This window comes from Megalops cyprinoides, chromosome 1, assembly GCF_013368585.1.
Source record: "Megalops cyprinoides isolate fMegCyp1 chromosome 1, fMegCyp1.pri, whole genome shotgun sequence".
Taxonomy (NCBI): domain Eukaryota; kingdom Metazoa; phylum Chordata; class Actinopteri; order Elopiformes; family Megalopidae; genus Megalops; species Megalops cyprinoides.
The window spans coordinates 55,712,575-55,724,635 of record NC_050583.1 but is presented as its reverse complement, the minus strand read 5'-3'; the positions used below and the strand labels follow the sequence as shown (position 1 = coordinate 55,724,635).

At 42.9% G+C, this 12,061-nt stretch overlaps 1 protein-coding gene across 2 annotated transcripts in view; it reads right to left on the bottom strand.

Moving 5' to 3' along the window:
* Positions 1 to 12,061, bottom strand: part of ank3b (ankyrin 3b) — a 98,271-nt gene that overhangs the window by 27,851 nt on the left and 58,359 nt on the right. For both annotated transcript variants that reach the window (XM_036551774.1, XM_036551766.1), the window contains exons 23-30: positions 11,339 to 11,411; positions 11,056 to 11,115; positions 7,422 to 7,545; positions 5,794 to 5,805; positions 3,864 to 3,966; positions 2,273 to 2,323; positions 1,215 to 1,321; positions 639 to 671 (exon numbers count right to left, since the gene is read on the bottom strand). In XM_036551774.1, coding sequence (XP_036407667.1) covers positions 639 to 671; positions 1,215 to 1,321; positions 2,273 to 2,323; positions 3,864 to 3,966; positions 5,794 to 5,805; positions 7,422 to 7,545; positions 11,056 to 11,115; positions 11,339 to 11,411 — 563 coding nt within the window. The remainder of the gene's footprint in view (positions 1 to 638; positions 672 to 1,214; positions 1,322 to 2,272; positions 2,324 to 3,863; positions 3,967 to 5,793; positions 5,806 to 7,421; positions 7,546 to 11,055; positions 11,116 to 11,338; positions 11,412 to 12,061) is intronic.

The window sequence follows — 12,061 nt, the reverse complement described above, 5'->3', positions numbered from 1 at the left end:
ACTTTCTGAGTATGAACTCTCATAACACACATAGTGCTTGATCAAAACACAGGATGTTAGAGTGTTCAAGTATATTCCAGCAATACAAATGCAAGGCTTGTGCATTCCATTCAGAAAGTTGAATTTGACGTGGGGATTAGTTGGGTTAACCATCACAAAATCAGGATGGTGAAGTGAACTGGAAGTGAACTTCTGCAAATCCATGATGGAAAACAACAGGCTGATTCAACCCTTTTAATTGCAGACCTAATCATGGCTATTGATCTTCAGCCATTTCAGTTTTCACCATACCAATGTGAGAAAAAGAAAAAAAATAACTGAATGTACAACATAGGTGTCTGTGTAAAAGCAACCTAGATATGCTGCATACATAAAAACTGTGGTTTATATGTAAGTGTAATATGTAATTCACTACATGTATAACATCTTCTTCTACAAGGTTGGCCCTTGCTACCCACTATCAATCTCCAAAGCCTTTAAGGGTAGGCCATCTGAGTCTATCCTCCAAAGAGCTACTCGAGCTAGATCTCAAACACAACTACACTAACACGGGCCAACAAGTCTAGGTGAGGGTACCGCACAGATGACCACAAACACAGAGAAGAGGAAAAACTGTGATCACAGGTCACAATTATCACCTGGAGTCATACTGGGGAAGTGGAGAGGAAAAGCTGCAAAATAAAATGAAACAATGTAGGAAGCAAAATCAAAGAGCTTAATTTTCTTCATATTAATATCAGTCTCATGATTGTTAGTAATATCATTATCGTTGTGAAGCATTTAAGGAGCACAGGGAAAGGAGTCAAGGATGTGGGAAAATACCACAGGGCACTGGAAGAGAGGAAGAGGCTCGGACTACACTAGAAGCAAAAGAGGACCACAGACTGCTTCGAGATTAATGCTTAGCAAGCACGTCTATAGTATATTATCATCCGCGAGGCAGTTTAGCGCATAACATTGAATTCATAAACATGAAACAACACAGATACATCCTGATATTTTTGATTTTGGGGTAGACTAAGTTCTGCTAATAAATGTTCTGATATTGAAAAAAACAGCGGTGCAATACTTCTTCACTGTGTTCACTGTCAGGTGATCTTGCTCACCAGACTGAACGTGATCAAGACCCTGGGACAGAAACTGGGTGCTCTGAAACAGACACGCTCCTCGCTCTTATTCCTCAGCAACAGTACCGCGAGCGAGCTGGCCCTTACCCGGAGTGGATGGGGCTGGAGACGAGGTTGACGTTATCGAGGGTGTCTGCAGCCCAGCTGTACCTCCGGAGAGAGTCGGCGTCGTACTCCCTGGCTGCAGCCAGGTGCTGAAAAACACAGGCACGCTCAGTCGCTGCCCTCAGGCAGTACTGCACACCGCCTCCCATGTTTGCCTGCGCATTCCCAGCATACTCTCATCCACGACCACCCGCTATGTGTAAACAGGACCCCCGGCACAAGCACTCTGCAAACTCTCCCCACGAATACCGTACCGTGGTGCCACAGACATTCTATTACGGCCAGATATTCAGCTCTTGTGTTTCTTCTGTCCTCCACTTGTTCAACACAGGCCCGCAAATCAGAACCCTTGTAGCTTCGGCAACTGAAGACATTACATTACATTATTGGCGTTTGGCAGACACTCTTATCCAGAACAACTTACATCGGTTACAGTTTTTTTTTGTTATCCATTTATACAGCTGGATATTTACTGAGGCAATTTCTATGTTAAGTACCTCGCCCACGGGTACAGCAGTCATGCCCCAGTAGGGAATGAAACTGGCAACCTTTTCAGTTAAGAGTTCTGCTCCTTAGCCACTATACTACACTGCCGCCCACAGAAAATATAGAAGACACAGAATAGCAGATGTGAAACACAACAAGCTGATTATCTGGTCCGTGTATTAATAAACTGTGGTGTTACCATCTGTCAGTTACGAAAGGAAGCATGCTCTTGTGTAAAATATCAGTCATATCCGGACAAAAAATAGCGCAAAAATCCAAATGTGAAACGCTTAGGCAGAAAAAAAAAGAAAGCTCTGGAATTCATGGAGGCCAACGGTCGTGTAGGAAAGCATCTTGAATGTGAAATTAAGTTGAACAAAATGGCAAAGTGCTGCAACAAATGACTGGAATGAGGATTCAGGCAGAGCTCGGGTTGTAAACTAGAGGGAAAAAAAAGCGAAATCATCAGCAAATGCAGCAAAGCCGATGTTTGCCTGCATTTGAATTGCGGATTAGAAAACGATACAGCAGCCGCACATCAATGTGTCGTATACCTTATTCTGAGGCTCAACAATGAAGGACATGTCTTTACAGACACTCTGAAGCTTTTGAAGAGAAGAGACAATCTTGAATTACATGGATGACTCTGAAAAGCTGGCAAATGAGCTTAGCAGTATCTGACTTCCTTGGGGGGGGGGAGAAAATTAGTAGAACCTAGACACTCGCTTCCTGTTGAGAGTCATTTGAAAACACTTCTCTGCCCATTACGCAGACTCTTTCGTCCCAACAGAGGGTTCCTCGTCATGTGGGAACTCCTCGTTTGCTAGTACAGAGGATACCAGGGAGACAAGTATAGCACTAAATCAAGTTGAGACTCCACTGACAACAATCAACAAGGGAGTCTTCGCAATTCACGTGTGAATTACGTATTTGGATATTGGTACAGAAGAACACAAAGTACTTTCCAACACCATGAGAAAGCATCTGCTATCCATGGGCAGTGAACATGATATATCTGTTTGATTGCCAGCAATTTCAGATCTATTTCTACCCCTGAGAACAGATATCCTTGGGTGAATATCCAGTGATCAAAGAAATTCAAAACCTCTCCTCGGCAAATGCGTGCCTTGCGCTTTAAATAAAGAAGCCAGCATCCAAAACTTACTTTGACTATGGAGATCATGTAGGCTTTCTTTTAACGGAAGAAAATATTAATGCCGACAGTCCATCAGTTTCTTGTGTTTAATGTCTTCTTTTTTCAAGGTCACAAATCTCTGTTGTGCTTTTTTTGCAAGGAGACTGTGGCTACTTGGAAATTTAAACAGAATCCATTGAGGCTGAGGGGGGACTGTGGTAAGCTCCACACGCCTATAATTCAGGTTTCGGCTCCTGGCCTCGGTGTTCCGAAACAAACCCCACAGTGTTGTTGCTAAAACTCGACAGAGGCGCAGTGGGGGCCCCGTGGGCGGCGTTGACGTGTCAGTGCATTACTGTGTGTCATGAGGCTGTCAGAGCAACACCATGACTTCCCTCCTTCACACTCCACACTGATTCAGCAGCGGGCAGCACACATCAGTTCAGAAAGACCACACATCTGTTATGCTACACCGTTTAGATGTGTGCAATCATCACACGGCAAATATTAAAGGGAGCAGCTGCCTTCCTTATGGCTTCCTGCAGACAGCATCTGTAACTGCCAGACAGCATTGATCTGTTGACGCATTTCAAGTGAGAAGAGTCTGATTTGCTCAGATTTGTCCAGTTTGTTCTGACACATTAAACGACTGCAGTGGGAGTGCTGTGCGGGAACCATTCCCACTGGCTGAAATTTCCTGCTGAAGTTTGTGTCATTTTTTGTTCGGCTTTCTGCCTTTGGATTTAAGGATTAACACCCGAACACCTCTCCGACTCTGTGAGTGCGTGTTGTGTTTGTAACCACAACTGCTACTTCTGGTTACCGTTACGCATTGTAAAATATGCACAGAATGCTTTTGTGACGGTCTGATTTGCTCCTTTTGCTGATTTTTGTCTCATCATTGCTGCAAAAAAAATTACACAATGAGTAGTGACTTCAGACTACTGACACACAGGATCCCCTGGATTAGTAGGCTGTAATAGAGAGGAGCTAGAGGTGAAGAGCCATACCGTTTCCTTGTTGGGGGCCAGGATCTCCTCGATCATCATGCTGTCACGGGCGAAGGAGCTCCGGTTGAGGGTGTTGGACCTATCCGAACTGAAGGAGCGGAGGCTGGTGTATTTATAAGTTATCACACAGTAGGGGAGTGATAATGAGATGAACAGAAACAAACAAAAAAAAAGAGAACACACACACACAAAAACACAAAAACACAAAAACAAAAAAATTGATTACTGCATGCAACTTCCAGGGAACTGTTGCATAATTCAAAAACAAAATCCACAGCACAGGACAGAAGTTACTCAAAAGTGGGAATGAGAAAATGAGGAGGGAGACTGTTTCAATAGAGGGAGACACGTGGTGAGCACTGGGGGTTGTGTCTGTGCTCTGTACAGAGATCTAGATGGAATACACATGGGTGCGTATCCACAAATTACATCGGCACACAAAAAACAAAGACAATGTTGTATGAATTTTTTATGTATGTGAGCCACATCTCTTACCATTTTTGATTGCACTTGCACCTATAGGTTCAAATATTTTATAAAGTGCTGTATTATCTTAACAGATGAAACATCAGTCACAGGTTAGCTACATATGAAAACAACCAATGAGGGCTGTTGTGAAGAACATATGTGCTTTAATGATTCTTTAAAATGATCGCAACTCCTGCCTGGATAAAATATACTGACTGACAGAATGAATAATGTTGAATTGTATTTTTGGACAACAGGTCAACCTTACTCAGGAACAGGCTCCAAAGAGAATCATAATGATCATAATGCTTTTAGTTTTTTTGGCTGTGACTATGCACCACTAAAAATGGAAGTACCCCTCACCCACTCACTAACCCTCTCCCACCAACTCACTCATTCACACTCTAACTGACTGCGTGAGTGGCACACTAATAAGAGGATCCACAAAGGCAAACACAGCCCCTAAACCTGTCCCTCCTCTTTTCCCCTTTATTGCTGGCAACACGAATGGCCACAGCCCGGGTACTTTATATGTGGAGTGGCAAGTGCAGACCTCAGCATGTTCAGATAGAATCCGACACTGAGGAAAGGGTGTATCCTGGCTTCTTAAATGTTTCTAAACAACATCAACCCAGCAGTGAGTGGACACAAATACACCCCCTATTTCTGGATCCAACCTTATTTACAGGTTGAGTTCCAAGTCCAGAGATGGTGTGGGTTTCAATTTAAGACGAAAAAATGGGTGTGACAAAAAATACCTGCATAGTTTAATACTCTGTGGTATGTTCCGTATACTCAAGGCATTCGTCAGCCACGTCTGGTCAGAGCAAGACTGGCTGTTTGTTAAGCAAAATCAAACATTCTTTTCTCCATGATGTATCCATTGCTGTGGTGGTAGGGGTAGTTATTTCCCTATTGCTGCAATCATTCTCAAAAGCTAATTCAATCGAATTGTTTAAACATCAAAAGCATTGAGTGTAAACATGCAACGCTTGTAAAGGGGCATTTTTCCTGAGTACGCTGGACCAGACAAATCAGTCATTGATCGATTGATCCCTGGAAGCTACATAAAGTGGTACTTCACAGCAGAAACAATGCTATAGGATGCATCACCTTGACTGTTCACACCAAGCACAAAAGCTAATAACTGCTGCTAAGCTATTCAAACACAGCACGCTGGCATTTTCATGTTTTTTTTTTTACAACATGAAATAATTAGTACCATTTCCTGCTTCCTCACCACCTAAAGAAGGTGAGAAAGTTGGAATGTTTCCTTTGTTCATAAGCAGAGTCTCTGTAAAAGTTTTAAAAAGTAGCGAGCCAAAATTATTTCTACACAGAACGAGCAGCAGCAAATGCAACACAGGCCACGAGACAATGTTTCAATGAAGTCGTGATGGTGGTGGTGGGGGAAGGGGGCTAAACCGATGTCTATGGCCATGAACGTGTCACTCCCTCTTACCTGACTTTAGGGCTATGGCAAGAAATTGTGGAAAGTGGGAGGAAAAAAAAGAAAAGAAAGGAAGAAGATATTGAGAGCAACAAATCAGAGGAGGACAAAGCAGAAATGCTGTGGTTTTAATGACACTGGCGCTGGCGCACTGCAGTTGCATGCGTTACGCTTCGGGACGGCACTGCGCTCCCGGGGTGGCGGCGGCACATCGTGCCTACAGTCAGGAGCCGCAGATTAACACCTGCGGAGGGAGCGCAGTCCCTGCCCGGAGGCGTAACATGCAAGCTGACTTTGGCTGATGCTGGAGAACGCAAAGGAAAGGAAAAGAAAGGAAAGGCGCCAAGCATTGAACAGGAATGATTTCATCTCAAAACCACGAATTCATGGACCCTGGCATTTCCAGCCACGGTGTTAGACAGTATCGCTTAGGGTTACATTCAATCTGACAACAAATGCACTTTCACCAGGCACCAATTTTTTTTTATTTTTTATTTCAAACATTCCTTTCTGTGAGTTCCAAACTTGCAATATCTAAGAAATGACAAAAGTAGTAATTGTTTAGATTTGTCACTCAAAGCACAGAGGGCATTGCAATTAGATTAAAAATAAGCAATATTTTTTTTTTCCTCTTAGGCCATCACTATTCAAAGCAATGCCTTTACATATACTGTACATTAGATTTTATTAACCAATGTAGTTATGTGCATTCTAAGAAACTCAAAAGGAATGTTTTGGTGCAAGTCTAGTTCTGATCACACCTAATAAACACACATTGTGTGTAGCAGAACTTGATGCCTGGGGCACTTTCAAAGATATTGAACGCCGTTCCAGTTTCATCCAGCCGACATATACTGTACATGGACTGAATATTCAGTACTGTCAAACTTTCTTTATGTCAAGGGGAAAATGCCCTCAGGGTGCAGACATGTAGGTTAAACATTAGCCACTATCTGAACCTCAGCAGTGCCAACTGTTAGAACCAGTGACAAGCAGCACTAATTCCGCACACAAACATTGGCTAAGCCTTGCAACCAATATAGAGATTAGTGCAGAGCCAGCAGTTTGGTGATTTTTTTTTTCTTTTTCATGATCCATCAACAGCCAGCTCATTGTTGCTCAGTCACCAGCACCCCCCCCCCGCCGACTGTTATTGTTGTGATCTAATTCATGCATCTCCACAATTCAGCAGTTGCCACACACTGTAGAATACATAGTCCTATAAGATGATGCATTTCCATGGAGCTGCTAGCTTCCCGTTTAACTCTGCTTATTTTATTTAATTTATTTACTTTTAAATCAATTTAGAATTTTTCTCCGAATCTATTGTGACCGTAACTGCACTGACTCTTGTAAACCTGTTTCAGACATCATCAAAACTGACGGAATGAATACATTTTAAAACAAAACGCTCCACTAATAAGCTGCTGTCCACTTTCCAACATTAGTTAACATTATACACATATCTAATGCCGTGTTTATGACAGCAACCAGGCGGTACGTTTCAAAATAGTGACATCTGAATGTAGACACTGTGCACATTTTTGTCATAGTGATGTACAGTGGTGTATGTATAGTCCGCAGAAAGTTGGCAGAGGCTAGTGTATCCCCGCAGACAGCATATGGAAGGATCACATTACCTGGCCGATCGAGCCGTAATGCTGAAGCCCATGTATCCCTCCTGTGGAAGCGAGTCGTCCCCTAACTCCCTCAGGTCCTGGGGCCCGAGGTATTTGTCAGTGTCGCCGGTCATTGCATCCTCACCTGACAGAGAGCACCGAGTGTTATTTTAGGGCAGAGGAAACGGAGGCCTCCAGCTGCAGCTCTCACACCAACCTCCAGCACACCAGCGTCCAGTCGGGGGCCTTTGAAAAGCAATCGATGTCATCTAAAACCATCCCATAGGCCTTTTTCCAACAGCCCAGCCACCCACCCCACTAAGTGTCAAACCGCTCACGAGCTACACAGCAGCTGCACAAGATTGAATTTGCTTTCAGAATGACAGCCAGAGAAAAGTTTTAGCAGGGTTTTTTTTTTTCCAAAAAACACCTTAACAAACACACATACAATCTACACTCATACTGTATCGCTCAAATGTTTTTGAGCACAGCAGGAATTAATTTGCTGTTGTTGTCCTGGAGAAACAGTTGAGTTGTTACTTTACAATCAAAAGCAGCCAAAGAAGCGGGAAAGGGTTAAAAAAGAGTGGGATCGAGCGCGAGTGCACGTCAGCGAGGGGGGAAAAACAGCATTCCAGCAGCGACAAAGCGGCACCCGTCCCCCGCTCCCCGTCCAATGTCCCCCCGCTGCTCCTCTCCACCGCGACCCCTCCCCCTCGGGCCAACCCCAGCCAAACTCCAGCTCCGCTTTCCCTCCTCGAGATCCCGCTACACTTTTTACCAACCTAATCCTCTCGCATTCCTCGCAAGTACTTCCATTCAAAAACTGCTCCTTCGTCCAAAAAAATAAAAAAAAGTTACTACGCCACACGGAAAGCTGAGTAATATTTTTTTTTGCTGTCAGACGAGACCTCTGCTGTCTGCAGAGTTTCCGAGCTCACGGTTTTCTCTCGCTTGCACACACAAACAGATCCGCTTTCTCCCGCCTCCGCTGTCCATGGGTATGCAATTATTATTTTGGGCAGCAAATCATCCGCCAAGATACCCTCTCGTACAAGAAACTGAGTACAAAAAGACCGGAATAGCAGCCGTTTCAAACGTGTGACTCTTACATAGTTGTGCAGCCATTTCTTGTCACCAGTCTTATCTTATTCCTTTTTTGTTGTTATTTGCTTTATAATTCCTCCTGCGGGTTCGGGGTCGGTCCTCGAGACAGGTCCTTTCCCCAGATTAATCCGACAAGACACAAATTAATCTAATCCCGGTGGGTCATGCGTGGTCCTGGTCCAGGAGCACCGAGCAGCCCGGCTCCGCCGACTGCTGCACCTGACGCGTCCTGCTCCTCTCGCCGCTATCTCTCCTGCCGCAAACAAAGTTCAGACTGAGCGGGGCTCTGGTGCACATCGCCGTGAAACAGGTTTAAACTCGCGAGCCGTCCGAGGTCACGACTGAGCGAGGTAATACTTTTGGGCAGCCTCACAAAAAGCTCCTTCTGATTGGATTTGAAACGTCCCCAGCTCTAGCGGCCCGGTAAACCCAGCCGGGGCGCAACACAAAGGCAGAGAGGACTTATTTGTATGTTAATGGTGGTGATTCTTAGGTGTGCTCTGTAATTTGACACTCGCAACCAGCCGGTTAACAAAGAGCCCTTCTGGCGACAGATGAATAAAACAGCTACAAATGAGAGAAAAAGGCACTCTGAAGGACAACCAGGCTGACCCTGCACTTTATTTGGGGGGCAGTGTGTGTATGTGGCTGCACTTCAACTGGAAGGATCTAAACTCTGCTGAAAAACATTTATTCGTCCTTCCTTTGGCAGCTGCAGTTGCAATACTGACAAACTCTCACTCTCCTGCAGGAAAACAATGGTCTCCACTGCTTTCAGCTACATTAAACACCAAATGGCCAGAATACCCAAAGCATCTTAAGGACGAAGAAGTTTTAACGACTTTAAAATGTGAAACTTTGCAAATACCTAACACTGAAAACCTAGCTCATCACTTATATACACATGAATTCACACCACGGAAATGATTCAGCCTCTTCTTTCATATCTTTGGCAGAACCAGAGAGTGCCGCAAAATAGACATGGCAGCATCTCTCATGGCAACAGGGCAGGGAAACAGCACTAATTCGGGGAGCTCAAACCTAACCTCAGCTCAACTGCATTCAGGACAAGAAAAGAATGCCTCAATGTCATAAGTAAAAAGGTGTTGTTAGGAAATCATGCAATGTCAGCCATCAGACTAGGGCCAATCTGGCAACATCCAAAAGTCTTCAATGTCTTACACTGGCGATGTGAATGCACCAGTTACCTGTTGTTCTGAACAACAGGAGGGAAAGTACACTTTAACAAGGTGCCATCTACAAAAGAAGATACACTTATGAAATTAATTAGAATAAATGAAGACATCAAGCTAAGCCAGTCCTGCAGTCACTATGAGCCAACAAGCTCAAGGGAGAACCACTCCTCTCAGTCATGTCAGTGGAATCTTGGAATATTCAGGAGTATCAGCTGATCTGGTAACTTCACACCAGCCTCTAAAGTTACCTCACTGACACACCGTAAGCAAACTAAGAACTGTCCCTTCAACTGCATGCAACAATATCTTTAAAGGCTGTGTGCTAACTGAATCACCTGTCAGAATGCAAAAATCTCTTAATGCACCATTACCGACATTTACACATGAGAGTCCAGATAAATTCTACAACATTATCCCTGCAAATCCGCTCATTTTCGGCAAGTGTGTGTCCAGCAAACACAAATAATCTTTCTTTCTGACAGTGCTCGTTCACTTCATTCTCATTCTGTAGCTGACTTAGTCAGGATCCAATAAAGCAATTTCAAAGGAGCGATTCTAACATTTCAATCACAAGTGAATAACCCAAGACGTCTTTCATCCTTGTGGTCGAATGTGAGCAGATAAATGTCCTCCATCCAATCGATGTTGCACATCATCTGCTGTGAGGGAACAGGGTACGTTTAAGACATATGGTAGACGTGAGCTATTATCTGTGTAATCATAAAGGGGAACACTCCAACCTTTGTGGATATGGTTATCATTTAAAACCTTTCTATTAAAACCCACAATCAGTACACCGTGTGATTCCATTGCAACACTAGCTTTGGCACTGAGTGAATAGAATCTGCATAGCTATTGAAAACCCCACTTCTTTCAGTATAAACATGGCGGCTATCCACGCAAAGGTCAAACTCTGTGCTGAAATACGAAATGGTGAAAAGCCCTTGTAACCAAACATAAGAAAGCTCAACGTTGTGTAAAGGCAGAGCTCTTTAAAAACCTGCACATAAAAGACGCCTCCTTAGCTATTGAGACAATGTTTACTGTATGCCTACGTGCACAAAATTTCAATATCCTTAATTACATAATCCCAAAAAAACAGAAAACACAAGAAAAGATCAGATCAGCGCACACAAAAGCGGGAGAACTTTGCATATCCAAATATTCCATATCCAATAGTGCACATAGCAACGAAAATGAAGGCATATTCCACACATACCAAAGCAGAAAATATAGGATCCATGACAACAAAGCATTTGACAGATAGAAAGTTGGTTAGTTTTGACACAGTGAGGAAAGGGGAATTTTTCACGTCTGCAAAAGACCACAGCATAAAAAAATGGGCCAAATACCTTCTTCAACATCTGAAATATAGTCTTCATTGATCATTTCGGGTACATTTCCCCTACGAACTGTGTAATTCGAATAAATAGTGTGTTAAAGAAATGACAATGATAAATTAAAATTCATTCACAGATATAACGTATGCAGATTATCAAAAACAAACCAAGTCAGTGACAACGTTACAGTTATTTAAATCTTAACATTCATTTATAACACCTGCAAGACAAAAAGTATAAACTGTAATGGAAATAACAGAAGGGCAGTACAAGAATCAATTGTGTAAACTCTTACCTTCATCATCTGACATGTCAAGGACCTCGTTCATTGTTTCGGGGACATTCATCTTATGTTTTTCTGTCACAGTCTGTTGAAAGTAAAAAACACGAAGATGAATTGGATGCAAAATGCATGATTTGACAGTGTCCTCATGGTTCCCAAGGACTTGTGCTTGCGCTACTGTGGAAGGATTAATCTCTTGTGTCTTCCAATGCCAAAACTCCAGAGAACAGTGGCACAGCTCAGGGCTGTTTGAATCCTCGAAACTTCAATAGAATCTTAAATCTTAAATAAAAACAAGTAAACAATAACGCTGAGTTCTGTGGTTCTATATCTCTGCTCTGTCTTTGAAAGACACCCAGGTTCATGCTATATAAAAAGTGTCATTACTTTACTCATACTTTTTTTAATCAATATGTGGTTTGAAAGTAATTTTTTGGGGTTTCTAAAAAAGTCTAAGAGTGCCTGGTTGAACGTGCAAAACAATTGCCAATTAGATACCTCTTAAAAGACAAATTTAATCCGGTTTGCGTGATTGAGGAATGGTACCGTTCAATGCTACCACTGCTCAAATGCATTTGAATAAAAACTTTGCATTTTCACAGTTTTACATACCCTGGATAATAAATGCAAATAAGACCTTAAACACACGGACACTTCATCTGGCTGGCTTTTATGTTTCCAATGAGTTTTATGGATACATTTAGAGTAGACAAATGCATATGGAGCAGGATTTTA